The 25,428-nt window shown below is 40.2% G+C and overlaps 3 protein-coding genes across 4 annotated transcripts; 2 read left to right on the top strand and 1 right to left on the bottom strand.

Moving 5' to 3' along the window:
* Positions 1–121: 121 nt before the first annotated feature.
* On the bottom strand, positions 122–7,624 carry p3h3 (prolyl 3-hydroxylase 3). Its single transcript, XM_018672397.2, has 16 exons — positions 7,024–7,624; positions 5,636–5,820; positions 5,274–5,432; positions 4,371–4,563; positions 4,132–4,263; positions 3,826–3,968; positions 3,393–3,482; positions 3,244–3,296; positions 3,070–3,149; positions 2,870–2,997; positions 2,695–2,790; positions 2,444–2,594; positions 2,157–2,274; positions 1,825–1,900; positions 1,562–1,702; positions 122–642 (listed from the first exon to the last, which is right to left on the bottom strand). Exons 1-16 carry the CDS (start codon positions 7,316–7,318, stop codon positions 472–474), a joined length of 2,211 nt encoding a protein of 736 aa, XP_018527913.1. The 5' UTR covers positions 7,319–7,624; the 3' UTR covers positions 122–471.
* An 805-nt stretch (positions 7,625–8,429) lies between these two features.
* On the top strand, positions 8,430–20,307 carry usp5 (ubiquitin specific peptidase 5 (isopeptidase T)). Of its 2 annotated transcripts, none has more exons than XM_018672395.2 (20): positions 8,430–8,717; positions 9,268–9,396; positions 9,559–9,625; positions 9,717–9,844; positions 10,129–10,274; positions 10,645–10,829; positions 11,007–11,101; positions 12,036–12,229; positions 12,493–12,564; positions 13,397–13,484; positions 13,635–13,760; positions 13,839–13,992; positions 15,129–15,291; positions 15,376–15,464; positions 16,396–16,581; positions 17,010–17,153; positions 17,247–17,389; positions 18,470–18,617; positions 18,851–18,935; positions 19,381–20,307. In XM_018672395.2, the coding sequence occupies exons 1-20, from the start codon at positions 8,610–8,612 to the stop codon at positions 19,472–19,474; spliced, it is 2,544 nt and encodes an 847-aa protein (XP_018527911.1). In that variant the 5' UTR covers positions 8,430–8,609; the 3' UTR covers positions 19,475–20,307. The 2 variants fall into 2 exon arrangements, with proteins under 2 accessions (XP_018527911.1, XP_018527912.1); XM_018672396.2 differs by having other exon boundaries at positions 8,431–8,717; positions 16,396–16,524.
* A 128-nt stretch (positions 20,308–20,435) lies between these two features.
* LOC108880658 (uncharacterized) lies at positions 20,436–25,121 on the top strand. The gene is made up of 9 exons (XM_018672258.2): positions 20,436–20,772; positions 21,865–21,906; positions 22,248–22,406; positions 22,488–22,628; positions 23,379–23,615; positions 23,723–23,800; positions 23,903–24,033; positions 24,183–24,250; positions 24,467–25,121. Exons 2-9 carry the CDS (start codon positions 21,879–21,881, stop codon positions 24,549–24,551), a joined length of 927 nt encoding a protein of 308 aa, XP_018527774.1. The 5' UTR covers positions 20,436–20,772; positions 21,865–21,878; the 3' UTR covers positions 24,552–25,121.
* The last annotated feature ends 307 nt before the right edge of the window (positions 25,122–25,428 follow it).

The following is a 25,428-nucleotide window of genomic DNA, read 5'->3' as shown; positions in this document are numbered from 1 at the left end:
CACTTAATAGATGACACGGCCTTGCTTTCATTTTGCTACCACCTTTTTGTCCTCTCTGACGCTCTTCCTGTATCTCACTCGTGTGGATATGGCACACAGTGCTCATGCAACACCATGAAAGTCACATTCACTTCTTCTTTTATTCTCTTCATTGATACTGGTCAGTAAAGCTGCTAAAACAAAAGTACAGACAGACATTACAGAGAGGACAGGACAGTACGTCCCTCACTTACCTTCATCATATACTGTATAAATACAGTATATACACACATGCAAGCTTTACATAAAAAGGCAGCAAGATGAAGAGAGTGAATGTGTGGGTAAAACTGAAAAACCATGTTGTAAAATCAAGTGTTCATGGTAAAATGGTCCTGTTATGGGATGGTGAGGGTGGGTGAGGGGGATTTTCCCCTAGAATGGATGCAAATGGAAATGTATTCCAGTTTCAGTCTGTCAGGTTTGCTCTGGCTCTCACAGCTCATCTTTGCCCCCCGTCACCCTGCCTCTCCCTCTGCTCTTCTCCTGTGGTGCCTGGCTCCGAGCATTCCTGGCGGCGGTGGCGCTGCCCCCCGCCTCTTCCTCGTCCTTTTTCACCACACTCTGTCCATCTGCAGCCCACAGGGCCTCCGCCTCCTCTCGCTCCTGAGGGAAAGAGACAAAAGTACACCAATGACAGATAAAGTATTGATTTCCTGAAGCTACTACACATGAAAAAGCGAGTTTGGAAAGAACTAATTACATTTACCCTTATTAGAGAAATTGTATTTTATACCATTGTACTTTCTGGACAAATACTCTGAAAGCAGTTAATTTACTTTTCTTGTTTTTTCTGTGGTAAGTCATATTAGTGAGGAGGTTCCACCGGCAGAAAGTGGTTCTCCTCTACATGACTGAGACAGCTGTGGATAATAATATAATATATAATAATATAATATTAAAACTTAGTATAACAGTAGAACTAGCATAGATGACAGAAAACTGACTCATTAATGTCTGCTACACAGCAATATTTACTTAAACTTGGCTAACATCAGCTAATATTAGCCACCATAAGCTCTTGGTCATAGCAGACCAAATAAGGCTGTAGCAGCAAAACCTCTGATACTGATCTAAGGAGGGTGTGTTTTCTGGCTTGTGAAAGTTACAATGTCTTACTGTAAAGATGAGTTTAAAAGTCAGCATGATTCTAAACTTGATCCAGCACTGAACGGAGTAAGTTAATGTAAATATGTCAAGATTACAGTTTGATGTAGACTGTAAAATCTGATTCCTACAAAATAATTCATATCTAAATTAAAACTAAATTATAAGGCTTAGTCATCCTTGGTTTATAAATTGATATGGCTACTGAATGATGAACCCAAAGGAAACTGACGTGGTGTGATCACAGTCTGCGTATTGGAAATGACAAAACATGTAAACAACCACCAAATTTGCATTGTGCTCTGACTCCAGCTGGTCTTACCCAACACCTGTGTCACAACGTCAACAACCACATGACTGCAGGCGATAGGTTCGACCTGAGGAGGAGGTCACTGCTGAGTGTCATCATAACGCTCACCATGTCCCTGTAGAGCTTCTGCTTTGTAAACCACAGTGCCAGCGAGCACCGGCGACCGCTGGTTACTGCAGTGACACCGTGGGGATTTACAGGACCCGAGGAAAAGCCCACCAGTCGACCACAGCTTGGTTTGACTCGAGCCTGAGGGCATGGAGGAGAAGGGAAAGGGTTGAAACATCTAACAAATATTCTTTAAAAAAAATCACAAATTTAAATGATTTCTGATATCAAAATCTGGGATCAAAGGTTGAGAAGTGACTTACCGTTACTGTCTTGGCATCCCTGTTAGTGAAAATCAACTCTCCACCATCAAAGTTATCGTTCAGGTACAGAATGGCACTGTAAGAGAAACAGATTTGAGGTGCTTGACAAATATATTTAGATTTTTCTCTATTTTCCCTGGTCTCTCTCTCTCAATATCCTCCCTAAAAATAAGGGTAATATAACTTTATTCAAGAAGATTCTGTGAAAAACATATTATTTACTAGAATACTATTACATTATCTCAGTTTGTCTGCATCTTATAGTATTATTTATGCAAAGAGTTTAAGACTACCTGAATTATTAGTCACGGATTGAGATTATTTTTGTGTACCTAAGGTCTCTGTGTATGAATGCTGGTGGTTCTTTCCAACATTGCTTGGTGTCTGGCTCAAGGAGACAGTTGTCAACATGTACAGGATGAGACAGGTCCAACCTGCCTTCCTGGTCACCTGAGAGCACAGAAAATCAAACAAACAATTATTTTACTAAACCAGAAAAGCACATTTGAGTTTACAGGATCAGAACTCTGTGAAACCCTGCAGTTATTTTAGTTAGACGTGAGCAGATTTTTTCTCCAGTGATCTCCCTTCAGTGAGATATGAGTAATGCTGGTGTTACCTGCGATAGCATTGCGGCAGACCAGGTGTGTGAAGGAGATGAAGAGCCCTGAGGGGCTCCTGAAGTAGGAGTGCAGCAGGACTCTCACTCGCTCACCCAGCTCATGTAACAGCCTGGCGTCTGATTGGTTGACCATGCCATCCTGAGCCAACTGTGAAACAAGTCCATTTTAAATTAATTCACATTTAGTGCACTGACTTTGAGGTCATTACATGCGATACGTCTACTTGCATTATCTCCTGTCCACCCACCTTTACAGCCCTGAGCACAGTCAGGCCTTCAAATGTCTCATGAGGTGTGTGCGGAGACCGTCGCCCCCGGTAACCATCTCCAGCTGATGCCGCAGCCTATCAAAGTCAAGAGGAAATGGAAGGTGAGAGTGTTCCCAATTCTGTCTGATAAGGCTCTTTAACAATCTGAACTTACTGTTGCTAACTGCAGTATTCTGTCACACTCCTTCTCTGTCATGACTCCATCCAACACAACGCGATTGGTCCCGTTCAAAATCTCATCATCCATGGTGATGGTCACACCTTTCCGAGGGACTGGACCACCTGGAGAGAGGACAAATAAGAAAGGGTGAGAGAGGAAACTAGTAAATCATAAAATGCTACAATCAGTCTTACCTGCAAAGAAGCCACTGTCATCCACTTCTTCCTGCTGCTCTCCCTCCTTTATCTTCTCATTCATTTTCTCCTTTTCAGCTCTGACAGTAAAACACAAAAGATACTCAGTCATCATTACATTAACTTTTACTGATGCTCAAGATACTGAATCATTTTTCTTCCTGTCTGTATCACCTCCAAGTCTCCCTCAGCGATTCAGGTACAACATCTTCTGGAGTCCACAGATCCTACATGGAAAACAAAGAATTAAACTCTTTAAGGATAAGTTTTAAAGTTGCATTCCATGTGCATCAAAATACTGTTTATTTGGCATCGGTACTTACTGGGTCAGTGAAACTGAAGTCAAAGTTCTCCCTACCAAAATACAACAACTTCTTCTCCTGTAAAGAGCGACTGATGTATCTGACAATCTCCTGTTTGACAAACAATACACAAACTTGTGGTCAAACATGAAAACCAAGTTGAATTTTAAGTGTATGTGTGCATGTCTGAAATGACAGAGCAGTGATTCCTCACCTCCTTTCCTGGATTTAGAAAAAACATTTATGTTTGACAAAAAAAAAAAAAAAAAAAAAAACTGGCACAATGGTTCACTTTCAGGAGATTTTTGCCACATTGTGCTGAGAACTGTTTGTTCCCGGGTCAATTATGAACCTTCAAGCTGAAGAGATTTATGGATTAAGAGAATAAATCAAGGAACTTAGATCATTATCATCACCACAGTAGTGATTTTAATATAATGGACATGAGTGGTACCTGAGCAGGCTGTGTGCCTTGTGACTCTGTGTCTCCTCCTAGTGTATCGTAGTAGAGCTGCAGGTTGTCTAGAGAGTCTTTGTCAGAGGGGTAAAACAGAAGAAGACTGCGCAGTGTCTGCACTGCTCCACTGATATCTCCAGCTGTTAGGAAGCAGGATTGCAAAATAAAGAGAAGTGGTACTTCAGGATTAGGAATTGAACATGATATGATACTGAGGTAAGAGGTGGCACATTAGGCTCTGATGCATTCACTGTATCATCACATCATGTTAAATAATCACAATGTTGAACTTTAAACCCCAACCTTTAAACTGTGCAATATGAAGATGCTCCAGCTGTGTGGGCAGGTAGTCCTCCTGAGCAGAAATCCTTCCAGGTCGGGTGGCTACCTGAGAAACACAGGACTGTCGGCACGAGAGCAGGGAGAGAGAAAGAGCTAGATGGGAAAGAAAAATAGCAAAATTGCGTACAGGTGCTATATCTTTTCTTTATATCTGTGTCAAAGCAAAACATTGAGCCAGTCTTTGTTTTTTTTTCTCTTACCTGCAGCCTTCTCAAACACACCATCAACACTATCCACACCCCTGTCCTCAGGCAGCCGCTGGGGGGTCATCTCACACTGCACCCTGCACTCCTCCGTCTGCCGCAGTGTTTCGTTCACACACGTTTTCCATTTCTCTGCTGCTTGCACCCAGTCAGAGGAGGCCTCATACTGAACTGCAGCATCATACAGGACCTGGGTTTGGTAGATTTAAGAATGATATAGTTCAATTAAAGACAAGACTGGCCTTCATTATAAGAAAATCTAGGTAAAAAACATAAAATTGTTCTGTAGATTAAAAGCTTAATGGTGCATGAATTTTGAGACACGAGCAGATGCCATTACACAGACCATTTAAGCTTATTTCAGACAAGCCTAATCATGTTTTAACAAGCGCGTCTGAATAGACTAAATCAGTTGCTCAGACAGAGGTGTTCAATGAGTAAAACGCGGTTTGGATTGTATGGTTGGATACCAGAAAGTAAAGGTGAGAGAGAGAGAGAGGAATTCAGTCCCTCAGGCCATGGCTGGCTCTCCATAGTTACATCTCCACAATACTTCTCTTCAATTGCACATTAGATAGCCTTACACATACAAGTGTTTTTATATATTATATCTATTTTTATTTATATATATGCAACAGAGAAGACTGTCTCGCCCCTCCTGTTCATCCAATACATCAGTATTGTTTACCAAAATAAAATCTACTGCTACTACTGTGAGTTATCTAAGATTCTAAAGTCAAAGAAAGTGATGAATTAAAAAGGAAAATTCAAATATTTAAACAGTTTCCTTACAGGATAAAGGACTCACCACCATGATATGATATTTGAATGGCTAAATTACCTAGTGCAACCCCTCCTTTCCCTCCTCCTTTTGAAATCCATTATCCCTCCTCTCCTCACCCAGTGCTTCTCATTCTCAATCTCTCTGTCATGGAAGGCCTCCTCAGTCACTCCCTCCATCCTCCTGTACTTCTCAATGTTGTTCCTCATCTCCAGGTGACTGGGGTTGGCCACAAAGTAGGTATGAGCTGCTGACGCCGCCCTCTGCAACTTTTCAAGCTGATGTGGATGAAGAGAAGAGACTGAATGAAGTTTGTTAGAAAGACAGGATCATTGCTAGAAAATACAGTCGTGACCTAAATCATAATTAGGTTTGGAGAATCACAGCACAGGCATAAGATAATGTGTCTATCAGCTGTGGTGATAGATGACCAATTATTTCAATGTCACAGAGCTTTATGTCTGCCTGAAGAACAGCTTACCTTGTAGTATGTGACCTGCAGAAAGTTGTAGGGGTTGCGAGTGCCGAATTCATATTCTATGTCTGAGGAAACAGCGAGCTGCCCTGCAGGGGTGACGTGGCGTCCGATGCAGAACCTCATACACTCGGCCTTCTGCTGTACCCAATCCAAGGCCCAGAGGTCCCACAGACTCCCCTCCTCAGAGTCTAACACACAGAAATATACCATTGAACATGGTCTGTTATTTTTACAAACAATGGTAATGTGTAAATTATAAAAATTGTTCATGTACTGTAAACATTTATGTATATATGAAGCCTTTTCAGTTTGAAATGTACACACTATACATTGATAATAACAGCTTAAATGAAGCATAAAAACTGGCTACTGTGTCATAAGAGTATTACTCATGCATTATGTAAATACATGATTTTATTGTTGTAGCTGGTTGAGGTGGAGCAACTTATTTAGATTATTTACTATTGTACTGTAACTGACTGTAAGTAATACTTATTTTCATTTTTTATATTTAGATTTTTCTACTCTTTTCTGATTTTGCAGTGCACTTCTTCTGCTCTGAAGGACATAATCATATTTAAGCCACACATTCAGACACCGAGAAAAAGGGAAGCTGCCAGTGACTTCATAGTAATCTAGTTTCCCACTAGTAATTATCCTTGATCCAGAGCAGTTCCTTTAGCTGACTGCTGGGCCTAATGCTAGTTTAAAAAAAGTAAAGAACAGCTAAATGTGATCACAACGTGAAGCAAGTGTTTTTATTAATTAATTATTATTTTAATAAATGTAACCTATTGCATCTGATAGGTTTATTAAATTGGAGTCAAGATCCCCCCAAAGAAGTCCCAAGATGAGTCTGAGAGGTGACAATAACGAAGGGATAAGAAAGAAAAAAAATAATTTCTCTTACACTAACTTAAGTAAATTTTTCTGTCTTTACTTTAATGTTTGCCTCTTTCCTGGGAAACACTGATTATGACCACCTCTTATGGCTCCTAAAATTTCTAAAAAATCCATCACTGGAAACAAACTGAGAGGGAAAAATTCACTCTTTGGTAGAAGTACTGTGCTGACAACTGAAGTGCACACTAAGGACATATTGTGAGGAGGGGCCACAGGTAAACATGACCTCATTCCAAGGGGTCACAGGCCAAAAAATGTTGGGAACCACAGGCATAAGACATGGCGAAGTAACGAAAGGGAAGTGTTACGTGTAATTAACGTGTTACTGTGTCATTTACATGTTAATCTAATTCATCTAAAGGATGAATAACTACTATATAAGACCATGATAGTAAATCTGGCACACAGCTGACTCAACAGAGCACCCAATCACTACACCCTAACTGTGCACACACACACATGTACATGATATCTGCTCAAAAACTTACCCAGTTTGTAAAGTGCTTCTCTCCCTGCTGCCACACAGTCAGCATGACATTGTCTGCGGACCCTGAGCAGTGATTCCTTGGTCACGATGGATTTCTCCAGTTGCTCCGCAGCTTTCGCCCACTCCTGACCAAAGTAAGCACGTACCCCGCTGTAATACAGAAAATCGTACGGCTGCAAAAGTGACAAAACATGAGCGCTGCTGCCACCCGGAGCTGTTGAGGCAACATTAAATGATGCTAGAATTATAAAATTAAACGCCACGTATACAGTGAAATGATCAGGGAGCCACGCCATGGTCCGAGAAACAAGTCGTCTGTGGAGGAGACGGAGCTAGGAGACGAAGAGGAGGGACTATGGAAATATTTAGGAAACGAAGGAGATGGTAACCCAGAAAGTTTCCTCCCGTTTAAGGAGAGTAAAGATTGTCACTTCGTAAAATGCATATATTGTTACTTCTCGTTAACATCTCCGCCTGGTAATCTGTTTGTTTAAATCAAGTTAAATTCAGTTTATTGGCTTTTGTAAGCTAATTAACGCTACATAATACATTGAGCGGAATATTGTCCAGCAACTGTCTGGTCGTTGTAATTCGTTATGTAACCGCGTGAGGCAGCCGTTAGTTGGTTGACTGAGTTCAACGGACGTTACCGTAAGTATACTAATAAAATAGGATGAACCAAGTGAATCTTTTTCCATTCTCTATTTACAACAAAGAGGACCAACAATAGTCATACAAAACATTAAAAACGTGCAAACTTTGCACAAGCCAAGGGACTTCACTAGGATGGACACTTAAGTCCATTCCTTTTAAATTTCAAATCAAATGGTATTCATTTAAAATAGGGGAAGTCTTCTTTACTTTTTTGCTCCTCAAGAATAACACAATAAAAGCAGGGTTTGGAGTCAGATCATTTAGAATTATGGATGTGAAATTAACCAAGAATGATCAGCAACTGACTGTAGGACATATTTACATCTATGCCAGTAATCACAAGACACAGCACATCACATACACAAATCTGTACATTAGTTCCCCTTTTCTATTGATAAAACTCCACATATTAATACAAAATCCATAAGAGTGAACACAAATAAGTGAAAAGAAGAATGAAAAGATGTTTCTTTATCCGATTCACTAAAATCACAAAGATAATATACATTTAAGCGTTCTTTAACTTACATTGTTTATTTTGAGTATCAATATCTTCAATAAAAATGTGAATGGAAGTAACAATATTAGTAAACAATTTAATCCTAATCTATAAATGTATCGATTCTCCTCATGTGGACATAATTTGAAATAATTACTATGGTCAATGTAAATTTACTGCGTTGCAAAATCATAACAGGTGCAGATATTCTACAGATTACGGTACCGAGCCGCAGCCCGTCGGCGTGCGGGCAACAGAGTTCGTCCGGCCTTCGCTCAACACAAGGCAACATCTCATGATTCATTCAGCCGAACATAGACACCACAAGACGGGCTAGACAACGGACACTCTTCCGAGCCGGGGAATCAAGAGGCTGGGGGTCCAAACTCAGAGGAGCAAGTGTCCCACTGAAAGGCAGAACTAGCTAGCTCGTCATGGCAGATGTTGGTGAGGTTTTGATGTCGGTTTTGTCCACAATTCGGGTTCCGAAGCCCGGGGACCGTGTCCACAAAGACGAATGCGCCTTGTCATTTTCCTCGCCGGTGAGCCATCTTCCCTTTACAAATAAAAAACGTCAGCTAACAGACAGCATTGTTTCATTTCTCCCTTCCTCCCGCTATCTCTTGTTTGTGTCTAATGTGAGGTTTTGTCAACGCTGTCCTACTTTAAGGCACTAGCTTCCTGTATTTTCCTGTTTCATCTAACTAGCAAGCTAGCGTCAAGCTAAGCTAATAATGCACTGTAATGGAAACTTAGCTGCTCTAGCTTGTTAGCTAGCTATGTTAGTGTAAGTGGGTATGCTGTCAAACTAGCTAGCACGCTGACTTGGGGTTTTTTATGGTCACAACTGTTGCAGGACTGTTCATGTGTTTTAGCCCGTAATATCTTAGTCTAGGCAGGTGAAGTTTCTCTCGGAGTTAAACCAGTGCTGAACTGAATTGCAAGCGTTAGCAAGCAAATTGTGGAGCTAGTTGGTTAGCAGCTGATGCTGTGACATTTTTAAGACACCCAGATTGCCTCCAACTTTGAATGTTGTGTCAGGATGGAGAGAGGTAAGCAGAGGTTGTAACTTTGCCTGTGTCTTCTTTTCAGGAGAGTGAAGGAGGCCTGTACGTGTGCATGAACAGTTTCTTGGGCTTCGGGAGTCAGTATGTGGACAGGCACCATGCTCGCTCTGGCCAGAGGGCTTACTTGCACATCACCCGGACTCGTAAGGCTAAGGTGCACACTAAATTCTACTTTATGATTTACTTTCCTCAAGGTCAATTCTGCATCTTCCCATTGACACGCATCTAAATTACCTTTGACAACATCAACATAATCACCTTCCACATGCAGTGAACAAGTCTCAACACCCACTGATATCCTATTTTATTCTCACAGAAGGAAGATGACAATAACTCTGGATCTGGACACCCGCCCAAGAAAAAGCCCACCAGACTGGCCATAGGTGAGTTCATGCAACACTATGTAAACACATTATATCCAACTGTCCTCTTTTGAGGCTGAGGCACCTCCCTTCTTGTTTCTGGTTTGTCCAGGGATTGAAGGAGGTTTTGATGTGGAGCAGGACCAGTATGAAGAGGATGTAAAGGTGGTCATTTTACCTGACAGACAAGAGGTGACATCAGAGGATCTTGCTACCATGCCTGACGTTGTAAGAGAGCGGGTGAGATATCTTGTTTCCTGGCAAGATTAATGTTATCATTTTGTTAAGATTCTGTCTGGATTGTAACATTGGCAATGTACCAATGTTTCCAAATTAGACTTGACACAACTGCAGTTTCACTGTTCATCACATCATAAGCTAGTCTTCATACAATATACCGTAGACATCTCCCTTAATACGACAAAATGTTTGTTATCCTCAGCAATCAAGTAGTTCAGACGTTTCATCATGAACTGTTAGTGAGAGCTAATCTGTTCATGTCAATTAATTTGCTGTCCCTTAAGGTGTCCCTGTCAATGGCTGGTATCATGGCAGCTGACTCAGTGTCTCATACCTTACAAGTCCAACAATGGGATGGAGAGGTGAGACAGGAGTCCAGGCATGCCGCTGACCTTAAACAGCTTGATAATGGAGTCAAGATCCCTCCCAGGTAAGACATGAGGTCACAGCTGTTCCTAAAATAAACCTACCATGCAGTTCTTTATAAATGAGTAACTTCATAAACAAAGCGGCTCATATATGTCACTCAGAATTGATAAAATAATATGCCAAACTGCAAATACAATAGTTGTCTCTGCATACTATAAAACTGCTGGTAGTTGCAGTTGAGTATTAAATTCAGTAAAGAGAATGTCCAGACAATAACACTTTTGCATTTAAGATCCATTGATCCATCATTGCCTTAGTTTATTAATGCTGTTGTGTCTCAGATGAAGCATTTAAGCATTTAGAACAGAAATAGCTGCTCAGTTCTATTATTCAAAACCTACAAGGGTTAATGTTACTTATCTCCATTTTAGTGGCTGGCGGTGTGAGGTGTGCGACCTCCAGGAGAATCTTTGGATGAACCTGACGGACGGCAAAGTGATGTGTGGTCGCAGGTATTTTGACGGCTCTGGGGGCAACAACCACGCCCTCCTTCACTTCCAGGAGACAGGATATCCACTTGCTGTCAAACTTGGTACCATCACTCCCGATGGAGCAGGTAAGCAAATGGCATGACCTTTTTCTGTGGTAAAAATTTTAAACATGGAGGACATAATATTTTAGCTCTGGTGAGTCTCCATCTGTAGAAATTGTTTACCTGTACAGAGTATGTCCATTTTTCTGAAGTGGACTGCATCGTTGCCCCTAATTGTCATCACTGTTTTTTTTTGTCCAGATGTGTATTCCTATGATGAGGATGACATGGTACTGGATTCCAAGTTACCAGAACACCTAGCTCACTTTGGCATCGACATGATGACCATGGAGAAGGCACGTTCCTGCAGTATTTTTTTTTTTTTTTTTTTTAACTGTTTTGAGTGGAAGCAGATTATTTTATTTTGTTTTATTTTTCTCTCATTGACCACTGTAAATATAGAATCTGTAATTTTTTTTCCTACTAGTTTACTATGTTCAACATCACATCAGGTTCTTGTAGAGGCAAGTATTACTCAGCACTCTGCTTTACAATTGGAGTGTAATAAATTTAGTTGGAGATATTGGATTTTTTTTTCCTTCTTGTTGGCAGACATCCAGACAGTTATGGCTGGCTCTGTCTCATAGAGAAGTCATTGATTACATGGTATTACAAAGGGGTCGAAAATTCAGTTGCAGCGAGAGCCAATAGTACTTGAAAAATTAATACCACAGAAAATTCATGTTAATAATTGTCCAACTTTTCTCTCTGGTTCTCTCTCAAATATTTTCTCTTGGCAGCACATTGCTAATGTATATGTATAAACTGTATTATTTAAGTGTTGTTATACTATTAACTGATCAGGTCCTCCGCACCTGTGTCTTTTTCTGATTTCCTGCTGCCATTAATTTATTTGCCACCTGCCTCTCCTCTTATGCAGAGCACAAACTACACAGTTGTCAAAGTCTATTATATCTGTACCCCTCACTGTGTACTGTAATGTTGTTTCTTGTCTTGCTAATGTATTGCTGCACGCATTTAATGATGTTGCACAGACAGGGGGTGGAGGAATTGTGCTACAATGGAGCAGAAGACAAAGTGCAGCACTTAGTGCAGTGATGATGTGTTTTGTGGTCTCTTGTTCATCTGCCTGCTGTCATTACTACTTTGTATTGGCTAATTTTGCTCATCATTCTCAAAACTTTATGTGTGAAGGCTGTGGCAAAGAATTTCATTTGTTTGCACCTTGCATCCTTCATTTCCTCATACATTTGACTTCTCTGCTCTCAGACTGAGCGGACGATGACAGAGCTGGAGATTGCTGTGAACCAGCGTGTGGGGGAGTGGGAGGTGATCCAAGAGTCGGGGACTACCCTGCGCCCCCTGTTTGGCCCCGGCCTGACTGGTATGAAGAACCTGGGCAACAGCTGCTACCTCAACTCTGTCATGCAAGTGCTCTTCACTGTTCCAGACTTCCAGAGCAAGTCAGTACCCTATTTTTCTTACAGCCCCCACCCTCCTCTCCCTCCCTTTTGTTATGTTGACCACTTTCAGTAGTAAAGGACAATGTTAATCCTTGTGGCAGGCTGTCAAAGTACTGCTATCATTACAGCAGTAGAGGTGAATTAACTGTTCCTCATTTCTTGGATATTCCTCTGAACTTTGACATATTCCAGCCCAGCTTAAACAGTGACATAATGAATACAAAGAATTAGTTTCATGCCCCTTTTACCTTTATGCTGTCCAGGTATGTGTCTAACATCGACAAGATCATTGATGAAGCTCCAAGTGACCCCACCCAGGACTTCAAGACCCAAGTGTGAGTGTCCTCTCACAGTGTCTGATTATTCTATATGACAAGCTCTTGTCTTGTCTGCAAACACCCCTCAGTGGTACGACAGAAACACAAGGACAGTGTTTCATAAGATACTTTCTTTTACACACTTCTTTCTCTGTAGCACACATGCATTCACACACACATCCTGCCCTCTTTTGCGATTTTATCTTAAAAATGTTGTTATCATGCACAGTAGATAAAAGATAGCATCCACATAAATACACACAAGCAGTACTCATAGTGTGCCAGCTGTCAGCCACAAAGCTGATTACAGATTCATTCCTTTTCGGGCAGGTACGTGTTCAAATGTGTTTTTTGTTTATATCCTCCTGAATTGAAAAGCTCTATTGATATTGGTAGGGTTTAGACAGACTTATATCGACACTTGGCCTCATGTCATTTTAGCTCTTTGCTGTCTCACAATTTGCTTTCTACTGTGTCTCATAAATTGACAGAGCCTCTCACTGTGAAAACAAAAATGAAACCTTAGTCTGTATGAGTTACAAAGCCCGTGTAACTTGACACTTCTTAGTTGTCATTAGTTGTCAACAGTCAGGTATAGTACAGTAACTTTAAAAAAATAAAATCTGTGATGTGTTTATGGCCTGATTCTCAACACTCTACTTTTGTTGCCATACAAAAACTTGTATTTATTCCCACCAGAAATGAGAAAGTCTTCTCTCTGATTAGACATTCCACCATGTTATTTGAAAGCCAAAAATACATCTAGGTCTATATCCAAATCCCCCTCCTGTGTGAGACTCTGGTATGTTGTTGGATGTGCAGTGATGTCAGCTTTGTTTGTTTATCACAGAGCCAAGCTCGGCTATGGTCTGCTGTCGGGAGAGTATTCCAAACCAGCACCAGACCCTGGAGATGAAAATGGTGCATCTGAACCCAGGGTAAGGGGAAACAGTGGATTTTCAGAATCTTAGTGTTAACAGATATCCATGACACATTTGGGATTTACTCTCAGAAACGAGTGAGGATGTGGTCTGTCTAATATTAGCTCTCACCATTGACGGATCTGACTGTTCATGCTTTGTCTGCAGGGAGACCAAATTGGTATAGCACCACGAATGTTTAAAGCACTTGTTGGGCGGGGCCACCCAGAGTTCTCCACCAATCGACAACAGGATGCTCAGGAGTTTTTATTGCACTTCATAAACATGGTGGAGGTAAAGTAACACACTGCCTCTGCTTCTCTATTTGGTTGCCAGCTTTTCTCCAATATGATTATTTCTTTTCACCCACAGAGAAACTGTCGCTCTGGGCCCAACCCATCTGAAGCCTTCAGGTTCCTGGTGGAGGAGAGGATTGTGTGTCAGCAATCACAGAAAGCCAAGTACACACAGCGGGTAGATTACATTGTTCAGCTGCCTGTGCCCATGGACCAGGCTACAAACACAGGTGACAGGATACACTCTCCAGATGTACACACAATGAGCGATCCCCACTGCATGGGTGGGGCTCAGGACACATAGCACAGGGTAGAGGCCAAAGCTAGCATTGGTTTACATCATCAACATGCACCAGATAACAGGAAAGCACTAAAAATTAGAAAAAGAAGTCATACAAGCCCAGTACAGACTGTTAATGAACTGTGACTTGTAGTTTAATTCTCAGTTTAAAAAAGAAATTAATTATCCTGCTGATAAGAGTCAGTCTAGAAGGAGTCAATTTCAGGATACATCATGGACAGCTGCCCTCTCATTCATTGCACGCTGAAAGGCCTCAACCAACAATGTCAAAGTTGAAATTGACCAGAGTTTTGGTGCAGGAGCAAAGCATAAAATCCAAATGGCACTTGATACCCACCTGTGACCATGTTCAGCACCCCTTCACTTTCTCCACAGGAAGGCAGTGGCTCATGACAGTGCAAAGTGATTGTTCCACTGGTAGTCAAGAGCCTAAGAGTTAAATTCAGAAGAAGACCACCTTTGCTTTATTATTATTATTTTTTAAATCAGCTAAAAAAAACAGAAGTGATACTATTTGAGGTATAGCACAGCCAATACTGGATTTTTTAGGCTGATGCTGATAATGAATATTTGAGAAAAAGTCCATTAATGATACATCAGTTTAACCTAAACCAAGATATGTACTGAGAGGAGCATTTTACAGTTAGAAAAATAAACTTGACAGTTTTTGTGGCAAACTCCGTAATGGAAACATTGTCTGAATTTCCTCAAATATATCTTTAGTATTTCTGCACTGCAGTGATGATAATCAGCTGAATCCTGTTATCTCTTATGTGGCTGCAGTAAGCTGATATGGGCCAATATGTCAGCCTGGCCAGTTTCCGTCTAACTTTAGTTTTAAGTGTTGCATGTCATTTTAGCGATGAAACAATACAGTGTTGAGATAATGGTTTCATTATGAGTGAGACTTGATTCCATGCAAAAAGAAAACTTCATCCTACATCCATATGGTACATACCACATGTATATGCCTTTTATCTTTTTGTATGTCTTAAATATTTTCATAAAACTTGATGTGCAAGTTTTTAAAATAATTTTAAAATCATTCCCATATTTCTGTAACAGAAGAGCTTCAGGAGGCAGAGCATAGGCGTGAGGAGGGGGACTCATCAGCCCCTACAGTGCGTGCACAAATCCCCTTCACAGCTTGCATGGCGGCCCTCAGTGAACCAGAGATCCTCACAGACTTCTGGAGCTCTGCTGTGCAGGCCAAGACTACTGCTACCAAGTATGAAGAGACATGCTGAAAGAGATTAATAGGAACAAATTTTAAGATGTATTTATTAATATCAGCTTTTGTCTCATTTATTAGAACAACTCGCTTTGCCTCTTTCCCTGACCACCTGGTTATCCAGATTAAGAAGTTTACCTTTGGCCTTGACTGGGTGCCCAAGAAACTGGGTGAGTAAAGATATTATTAAATGTGTTTGTTGCAGAGATGAATATATTTCTTACTGTCCATAAATGTATGTATTCCTGACAGAATTGTAAATCTGATCACTGAGAAAAATTAGGAAGGTAGTCTGGAAGGACTGGAAAAGTACTAAAACTCCTGGAACACAGACAGAAATTCATGTTACTCACTGTCATTTATCAGGTTTTATACAATGGTCACTCCACAGTGTACAGTGGAGCACCTCCTACATGGTGCCAGTCAACCACTTTAGTCACCACTCTACATCAGTGCTAATCAGAGCAAGAGTACTGATGCTTAAAGTTACATGAAATGGCTACAGGCTCTCTTGCCTCTCACAAGCCCCCAAGCTTGTGGGTGTGTTTGGTGTTGAGATGGTAATTTACATAATCTGCTCAGACTGAATTTTCTCCTATCGCCACTATACTGGTGCGTGACAAATAAGTTGATTTCCTGGGCTGCATGTTAGTTTTTTGTATTCAAGTCCCAGTAGCTCGTTAGAGTTAAATTGTAAAGAATTGGGAAGCCGTTGATGGCAACAATAAGCTTTTTCTCCATTTTGTCTTAAGTACTTTTATGTAGTTGGTTGGAGTAGGAAACAACTCTGATTTCATTTCCTGGAGAAATCAGTAGAATTGCAAATGGTTGTCTCCAGGTTGTTGCTTCTGGTGATTTGCATAACGTCGAACCTAACTTCCTCACATTGTGCCACTGGTTGACTTTTGTGTCTCTAGGCACTGCTAGGTGGCGCCAGCATCTTTGTTTTTTTTAAGGAGCATCTAATTTTAAATATTATTTATAATGAATACTAGCAACATTAAACACTTTGAAAATCTACAAATTAAAGAATAGAAAACATTTGGACTGTAGTGAAATCAAAAGTAGTTTTGAGCGCTCTGTGATTTTTCTTGCATACAGACGTGAGCATCGATGTTCCTGACACTCTGGACCTGAGCGCGCTACAGGCAACTGGCCAGCAACCAGGGGAGGAGCTTCTACCAGAGGTGGCCCCGCCCCCACTCATGACCCCAGATGTGGAGGTTAAAGGTATCCTGGGTTCCCATGGCAACGAGGAGGACGACTCGCTCTACTCCCCACTGCTGTGTCAGTCTGTCTGTCATTTCTGCTCTTTTCCTTCTTCCTCTGTGACACTCTTATTTGTCCATCCTCGTTTCCTCCTTTTCTTCTTTTCTACCTTTTCTGTTTTCACGAGTCCTTCTGTTGCCTTATTATTTGTTTACTTGCATTATGTGAAGTGATTTGAGTTAAAATTCAAATTCAAAGAAGCCATATTTTAGTAATTATGTTTTTGTTGTATAAGTTGATATTTCCATATATTATTTTCTTTCTGCCACATTTGCCTTTTGTCATTTCTTTAAAACCTTTGTTACATCAAGGAGGTGCTCAGGGCACAAAAAGAAACAGCAGTGTTCTTCCCTCTCTGAATAATCAGTGTTTACACAAGAACGAAAACCAGCATTTTCCATTAAGTACATCCAAGTAATTCAACTCTTTCCTCTCAACACATTCAGCTCCAGTTCTCGATGACTCCACTGTATCCCAGTTATGTGAAATGGGATTCCCAATGGAGGCCTGCAGGAAAGCAGTGTACTATACTGGCAACACTGGAATCGACGCTGCCATGAATTGGATCATGGGCCACATGGATGACCCAGGTGTGTAGAGCAGTGGGAATTCATCAGAAAGCTAATCATCAGTCTGTCTCCTCCTCTCAGTCTTCTTGTTCTCTTCTCTCTGATTGGCTACAGACTTCTCAGCCCCCTTGGTGTTGCCAGGCTGCAGCTCTGGCCCCGGGACCACTCCCACAGAGAGCCTCTCTGAGGAGCACTTGGCAACCATCGTCTCCATGGGCTTCAGCCGAGACCAGGCAACCAAAGCACTTCGAGCCACGGTTAGAATCGAACTCCGTCCAGCTAGAGATGGGGATTTGACTAATTTCACAAGCCACTGGGCTTAAAGTAGAACTGTGCCAATACAGGCACAGCTGCCCTCTTTTAATTTAGACGGCAATGTAGCCAAGTTTTTTGCCATTCTTGGAGACTCTACCCAGTGTTTTCTTTTATGACAAACAAAATTAGTAGCAGGATTTCACTTGAAGTTGCATTAAGCTAAGCTGTCTCACAAACACTGCCAAGTAATATGTCTTAGATTTTACTTACTGTATCTCTGGGATTTTTGTGGTTGTGATAAAATAATTAGCTTTGGCTACTGTGGTTTTGCTTACATATCCAAATGAAAAGACTGGAAATTAATTTGAACTGAGAAACAGAGGAATTGTGTATAATGTGTCACAGAACAAAGCAGCAGCAGCAGGTGTCAGGTATTTTTTTTTGTGGCGTTTAGCTTTTACGAAAGCAGCGACAGAAAACTTAAGTTTAATCTAGGTTCATTAAATGTAGTTTTGGACCAGTACATGCTGGTCATGATCTACATTTATAAAAAAACTTGCCACTTATTTGTCGGCGTGTCACTTTTGCACAAAGAGGCAAAGAGCTGCATGTGAGAGTTTGGGTGGACCTCAAACCTCCACCCCAGATGACCCAGGTAAGCAAAGCTTTTTTTCTGTGCTGTAGTCACCTCTTTAGCTACAGTACGAGTGTCCAGTCAGAGAAAACATTTTCACAGGGTGGCTCTGCTTTTTCTGAGAAACTCTGTTTATTACTGCTGTTGACAGTTATATTATTATAACATTATCAAACATTTGGCTCCTTATAAGAGTGAATGTTTATAGTATTTTAAATGCTTTATTAAGGTGTCACAATCCAACTAAATAGAAATAAATGTATAATGTGATGTTGTGTTAGTACCACCGCATTGTATTGCAGTTTTTCTATTGTCTGATGGTCAGCCTCTGAAGACGTGGCATCAGCTGTCTTCGGCCTTCTAATTTATAAGATATTATACTTCATGTATAATCAAAACAGACTCCTCACAAAGCTTATATTTGACCAAAATGGTGTTTGTTTCTCAGTCAAATGTCCTGGACCGGGCAGTAGACTGGATCTTCTCTCACCTGGATGACCTGGAGTCCATGGATGTGTCTGAAGGAGGCCGCTCAGCTGCAGAGAGCGAGGGCAGGGAACCTCCTCCCGGGCCTCGTGTTAGAGACGGACCAGGCAGTGAGTCTAAGACAGAGGAATGAAGGAGGAGGCATTCGTAATGATCATTACCTCAGATTGCGTTCCCCCAAATTAGTTGGAGAGATGTGATCAGAGACATGAAATGCAGACAGCAGCATTACCTTCTTCTGTTTAAAATCCTATGGTCTTCAATTCATCAAATTTTTATTTCATATTTTATAATATATGTATTTTGTAATTATAATTGAACAAATTTTCTCTCCTTTATCCAGAATACGAGTTGTTTGCATTCATCAGTCACATGGGGACAAGCACAATGTGCGGCCACTATGTCTGTCACATCAAGAAAGATCAGCAGTGAGTGGTTTTTGTGTGTTCAGATTTTTTTTTTGTCTTCCAAAATATAAACCAGTCTCAGGATAACAAATTATATGCTTGAAATGGTTTTTATGATTCTGACATGTAATGGAGTAGCTGATTTTATGGTGCCTCAGCAGGGGGCACCATACTCCAGGTCTGGTCTGAACAGTGAACCTTTCCACAGCTGCTGATGTGCACACAGTGTAAAGTATTAACCAGTCATAGAACTGAGGTTTAAGTGGTTTATATCCACTTTGGAAGAAGACACCAGTTTTACTTTATATTTGGATGATAGAACTGTTTACATCTGTACGAGTGGATCCTTCTTTAAACACTGGAAAGTACCATTATGGTCTATTATGTTATGCTGTTAGTTGTTTGGTAATAGCAGGTGTTATCACTCAACTCTTTGTGAACTATGTATCCTCTCTGTGTTTCTCAGGTGGGTTATCTTCAATGATCAGAAGGTGTGTGCTTCAGAGAAACCTCCCAAAGACCTGGGATACCTCTACTTCTATCGGAGAGTGGCTGAATGAGACAAAGGAGATTTAACACTCGGGGTGAAGGAGAAGAAATGTGGATGATACCACAAACACACAAGTCAACATTCATAGTCACACTCCACCAAGCTCTTACAAATGCCCCGGCACGCTTTCACAACTGACAAATGTGTAAATAAGTCTCTCAGATTGCGTATATACACAATAAAATAAATTGGTGCAGATGTACAGATGAGGTGTTGGGGTCAGGGTGGGGGTTGTCCATCCACTGATCACAAACCATGGACCTGTTCAAAGAGCAGATTCACTTATTTACCAGGACAATTTTGCTGAGCAAAACTGAGAACCATCCAAGATCTGTTAAAGAACTCGTTCCAGGTTCTGCTCAGCAAATGTATTCAGATATTTCAGAAAACCTGCTTCATGGAACAAGCCCCCAAGTCCATTCACTCTTTATTATTAGGTTTAACTGTCACCATTAATCTATGTCCTGATTATTGATTTCTACTGCCATCAGTAGTCACTGCCCCTCCCTGTCAAATTATAGCTTCCAGCCCCTTCTTCTTTTACTGGAACGGTTGCAGCTTGAGCCGGGAACAACCTCCTCCTCTGCCTGTTCCAACGAGGAAGTAAAAACAGTTCAACATCCTCAAAAAGAGGAAATATTAGTAAATCAAACAGTAAATAACAGCTCAAATGTGTGTAACAAAAAGGAAATAAAAAAAACAACACCAAATCAACTTGGTTTTTTTGTTAAAAGTTTGGTGAGGGTGATATCTGGGTGATTTTTTTGTTTTATTCTGTTTTTATTTTGCAAACAAATCCTTTGTTACTTCTGCTGTGACAAATAAAGAATTGTCTTTCTGTCATTCTTCCTTTTTCTGTGTGAATTCATGGTTTTACTGCTGCAGCACACCTACTCTCACTTCTCTAGTTGGTTTTTCCATCTTATGATTTTAACATCAGATTAAAAATTGATGACGATTCGGCACAGAATACATGACGACTCCACACATTGTTATAGATGCAGTTTCGGATATTTGTAAATAAGTCATTTTAAGCCACTGCTCAGAGGATTCCTGGAGTCTCACGTAAACACTATGCTGTGTACAAAACACCAGACCTAGTTTGCAAGAAAATGCAAACCCACGAGAGAGCTGGGGCTTGCATTGGCCTACAACTTTCTGAAGTGCAGGTTTCTCTTTAGATGTCTTCCGCCCTCTACAGCTTTTGCATCCTTGCTCTCTTGATTTCGATGAAGTGAAGCACAGGATGAGGAAAGATTTTGGCCTCCTGTAGCAGCACAAAGGACTCTGTACTTAATAAAAATTAAGGTAAGACCTCAAACTATTTCAAGAAATCAAGGTTTATATTGTTAATATTATAGTGTGTTCTGGAGCCATTTTTCCTTTGTTCTGTGCTGAAATTCAATCTTAACGACGGATGCGGCAACTTGACATTAAAAATGTGGGGTGCTCTTGTCTGTCTTCCTACGTCTGTCAATTAGAACAAACCTGATTTGAAATAGTTGAGGATAGAGGCCTAAATTAAATGCCCTTAAATAAATCTGTAGAGAAAGATGTGCTTAACCCTACCTCCAGACCTTTCATGTATGTATGTGATTGTAGGGGTTAAAGACGATTTAATATAATCTCAGTTTATGGTTATTGCTCAGTGACGTGAAATATATTGATAAAAGATAAAAGTGTTAAAAGAGACTTTCTGATTAAATTTGAATACATTCTGAGACATATCAATTATCTGACCAGATTATAATTAGTAACCAAAAGTAACAAAAAAGGATGTAATTTGCGCCAAATGAGAAATTATTCAAACAAGTGTAAATATTTCACCTTGCTGAGTTGAACTCTTCAACCATTGAAAATCATGAAACACATCAAGGAATGCAGAGAGAGACAAAGGGTGATAAATATCTTGCCAGACTTTTAATGAGAATTTCTTAGATTATGCTTCTTTATCGGTAAAAGAACTGCTCAACAAAATTATTGCTTTTTTTTTTTTAACAGACTTCTTATTTCTGATGCATGATCAGATAAATTTGAAACAGGTCTACAGCGAAGCATCTTAACATGCATTATTGAGCATGATAATTAAACCCAAAAGAGTTAAAACATTTGTTGGAATTTTCCCTGCGACATTTGTTTCAGTTTAAAAAAAAAAACATGTAAGCAAGTTTTAAGTTTATAATACGACAGATAGAGGAAGGAAGTTAGGAGGTAGCTTGGTGGTTAGGTATCGCATGTTTCATAGCAAAGAGCTCATCTCAAACAGAAGCTGTGTGTGGTATTTCTATAAAATACTTTTCAGACCACGAGCCACTGTGTTAAATTTGTGTGTGTGTGTTTTTTAAATTCTTTAATGATATAGTCTTGACAGAAATGTTCATTTGTGTCTGTAAATTTTAGATCCAACATTCAGAATGAAGATCATCGTGTGCTTGTGGTTTGGTGAGTTTTATGTCTGGAAAACACTGCAAATAATCTTTTGAATTGAAGGGTGGTGAGTTTCTAGTCACCTACATCAAAATATGTTCCTTATACTTAGCAGACTTTTTTTAAATTTACCAGGAAAAATAGCTATAGTTGTGTTTTACACATCCTAAATTCCCTAAATTCAACCTGATAAATTGTACTTTATTTTCATATTTACTGTATGAGTCTCTGATACAAAGTAATAAGAATATATTGCAATATCATCAACTTGTCCTTGACTTCATATACAGGGTTTGTGGTATCCTCCTGTGAAACTAAACAAAGTGTGTGTCATGTATGTTATCCTCTCTCTTCAGTGCTGGGTGCACTCTCTGCTGCAGGCAAAGTGATCTTCACAACAGTCGGGCAGCGTGCCACCTTGGAGTGTGGGGCCGTGTCCTTCAAAAACAGCCTGGAATGGCGTCAAGGAGATGACAGGATTGTTTTTGTTGATAAAAAGGGCTTCCCTCGCCACGGTAGCCATAAAAACACATAATAGCACAAGATATCATTTTAAAATCATAACTGTTGCTGATTACACATATTCTCTGCATTAGGCAAAGCTGCTGTTCAGACAAGGTCAAAGAGGAGGGGGGACACAGATCTGGACATCTTTCCAGTGAGGAAAGAAGATGCCGGAACGTTCACTTGCACTGCAGATGGGAATCCTCAAGTGCACACACTTCTTGTGGGCTCAGGTCAGCAGCAGATCCAAAGAATGTTGTATTTGCAAACTGTTTGCGGCATTGCATTGGGGTTTACCTCATTAGTACGATTACGGTTGTTGATTGGACAAAAGAAGGAGACATAAATACTTGTAAATACTTGTGTCCTGGATGGCATTAATTGTGTTGTTTTAAGAGAGCAATCCCAATTAGATTAATAATAAATTTTAAAAAATACCAGTATTTGAAGGTAGTCTATGAATCAGGAGAGGGAAGAAAAATTAAAAATGTGCAAAGGTTCTGATCCATCAAACAAAGAGTTTACTTACTTTAAGGGGTATTCCAGTGTTTAAAATCGCAACCTCATAAAGTCAGGGGTGTCAAACAATGATCAAAATCAAAGTCAAAATATCCTGATTTTAGTGTTTAATATGGCTCAAACTCCAAAAACTGAGGATCCTACATTTCCCATACTACAAATTAATAACATCCTTTGTTAGAGCCTTCTAAGCTGGAAAAATACTATATTGCTGAAAATTTGTAGTCACCGAACCCAAGCCAAGAAATCATCAGGGTTATTCCTTAAACCTTAGAGAGCTCTATACTAACTTTTTTCTGAGCTGAGAAGTCGTTTTTATGATGTTTAAACTGATGTAAGATCTAAAACTGATGGAGTTGATGGTTAAGTTCATGATTTAATACATTTTACCATCTGTTAGTCTTGTCTTTCTTTGTGATTCTTACTGTATCTTCTCTCCTGTCTGTTGTCTCACTCTGTGTCAGTCTCGGTCAGCCCCCCTGCAGAGCTCAAGGTGGGCAGCAATGCTACGCTACTATGTGAGATAGAGGGACTGAACCCGGACTCAGTGAAAACAGTGCAATGGATTGGGGTAGATAAAAATGTACGGTCAAGAACAGCCCAGCTTGAAAATGTAGCCCTTACAGATGCAGGGACCTGGAAGTGTCAGTTTTCTCATGGTGGGGAGACGTTCAGTACACAACTAGAAATCAAAGTTACAGGTATGATACCAGCTTCTATCCAAGACCTGGCATAGGTTTTTTACCACTACAAAAGCCACACATTTGGTCAACAGGAAAAACGATGTGTATTGTGTTTTTGCTTTCAGAGCCTGCAACCAAAACTACACCAGCCCCTAAACAAAGCTCAAAAGTCAATGGAAAAAAGATAAACTCCACCATCTGTGGTAATTGCTTGTGTTTTTTTACTGTTGTGTAAACCCTCTAAAAGCGACCATGTGTTCCTGAAAGTGGTTCTTATGTCACTGATTCATTATCTGTTTTCTTAGCTCAACCAAGCTGTGCTGACTCCGGTGTTGCCCACTGGTGGATGTGGGTTGCAATTGGAGCTGGTTGCCTGGTTGTGGTTCTCCTGATGGTCAGTGTCATTGTTTTGTACAAGAGGATCAGAAGAAGGAAGGCAAGTGAAGCAAATCATCTAGGGAATCTTCATATGCTACTTTGTTGATTGATATCAGTGAGTGGGATGAAGGAGCGTGGGTTGCTGTGGCAAAAAAAAAAAAAAATGTATAATGTGTTGTTTTTTTGTTTGTTTTTTTTCCACTGTAGAGAAACTTACACTTGATGAAGAACGGCCGGCAGGCACAGAGACCCAGGCAGTACTGCCAGTGTAACCAGTAAATGTTCTTAACTTCCTTCTATCTAGTAAAAAAAAATCCCTTTACTCCCTCTCCAGTAATCTCTGTTCACTTTACAGATGCTTTCTAATAGACTCTATTCACTTTATATTAATGACTGTTTGACCTTCAATTTTACTGTGCCTTTTACCGAGCACTTCATTATTGTGTTGTAATTAGTGTGAAAACTTCTCCTCTTTCCTCTCTTTATCACAGCCAAACAGCTGCAGCAAAACCACAGCAAGGGCGTCAGAAAGGGAGGCCATCAGCCCTCCCTCTGCAACCCCTGCTGAAGGAGTGACATGAAAGACAGATCGAAGAAAGGAGAGACAGAGAAAAAGAAGAAAATGAAAAAAGAAGAGAGGAGAGGGATGAGAGAGAGAAAGGGAGGGAAAGAGAGGAGTAAATGGAGATGAAGAAAAAGAGAGCAAGTGAAAGAAAACCCCCAGTGTGAATATGGCATGAATGTAAATGGGCTTTTGAATGCTCTTGATGAAAATAAAATCAAATATAATGATGTGGGCACTTTGAGCTTTTTCACCAAATATAATCAGTGAACTGAATGCAAATGGGTCTTTCCACTGCCAGAGAGAACAGCAACAGTCTGTTATTTCTTACATTTATGCAGCATATTAACATGTTAGGCCAAGTATATCCAGCATATACATGCAGCAATGTCAACTTCTGATCTACTGCTTTGCATCTTAAATAACATAAATATATTTTTTCCTTTGGTTTCTTTTTATTTGATACACGTTTATGTTCTTTTTCTGTATTTCTGTGGGTTGTAAATGAAAAGATTGGAGTACTGTACTGAAGTTTTATGTTTTTTCCTTCCATCAATAAACCACAAGTATACCCTGCTGCAAAATTTGGAAATTATTTCTATCCCGGTGTAATGAACAGAGAAGCTTCTATCAGCTACGAAAGTGTTTTCTGTGAATCCCCTGTGTTTAGATAATTTGAAAACAGTGCGGGAAAGGCGGACTCCACCAGTAACAATAATAACCACCATCTCAAGAAGTAATTACAAGCATATATGCTGAATGGCTGTTTCAAGAAATTTGCCAACTATGAGTACTATCAAAAAAGGGCTTTGAAATAATAAAAATGTTAAGGATTATAATTTTTATGACTTTGCTGTACATAATATAAAACATTATCTTTACTCTTTTATA

Source organism: Lates calcarifer, linkage group LG15, assembly GCF_001640805.2.
Source record: "Lates calcarifer isolate ASB-BC8 linkage group LG15, TLL_Latcal_v3, whole genome shotgun sequence".
Lineage (NCBI taxonomy): Eukaryota > Metazoa > Chordata > Actinopteri > Centropomidae > Lates > Lates calcarifer.
This window is presented reverse-complemented; position numbering and strand designations above follow the sequence as displayed.

Excerpts from the sequence above, each read along its gene's own strand:
- usp5 (XM_018672395.2), top strand. The coding sequence starts at position 8,610 with ATGGCAGATGTTGGTGAGGTTTTGATGTCGGTTTTGTCCACAATTCGG. Across the intron at positions 9,845-10,128 it reads CTGACGTTGTAAGAGAGCGG|GTGTCCCTGTCAATGGCTGG; the intron begins GTGAGATATCTT and ends CTGTCCCTTAAG. Across the intron at positions 10,275-10,644 it reads GGAGTCAAGATCCCTCCCAG|TGGCTGGCGGTGTGAGGTGT; the intron begins GTAAGACATGAG and ends TCTCCATTTTAG.
- LOC108880658 (XM_018672258.2), top strand. The coding sequence starts at position 21,879 with ATGAAGATCATCGTGTGCTTGTGGTTTG. Across the intron at positions 21,907-22,247 it reads CATCGTGTGCTTGTGGTTTG|TGCTGGGTGCACTCTCTGCT; the intron begins GTGAGTTTTATG and ends CTCTCTCTTCAG. Across the intron at positions 23,801-23,902 it reads GATAAACTCCACCATCTGTG|CTCAACCAAGCTGTGCTGAC; the intron begins GTAATTGCTTGT and ends CTGTTTTCTTAG.
- p3h3 (XM_018672397.2), bottom strand. The coding sequence starts at position 7,318 with ATGGCGTGGCTCCCTGATCATTTCACTGTATACGTGGCGTTTAATTTT. Across the intron at positions 2,998-3,069 it reads TGACAGTGGCTTCTTTGCAG|GTGGTCCAGTCCCTCGGAAA; the intron begins GTAAGACTGATT and ends TCCTCTCTCCAG. Across the intron at positions 2,595-2,694 it reads CTGTGCTCAGGGCTGTAAAG|TTGGCTCAGGATGGCATGGT; the intron begins GTGGGTGGACAG and ends CTTGTTTCACAG.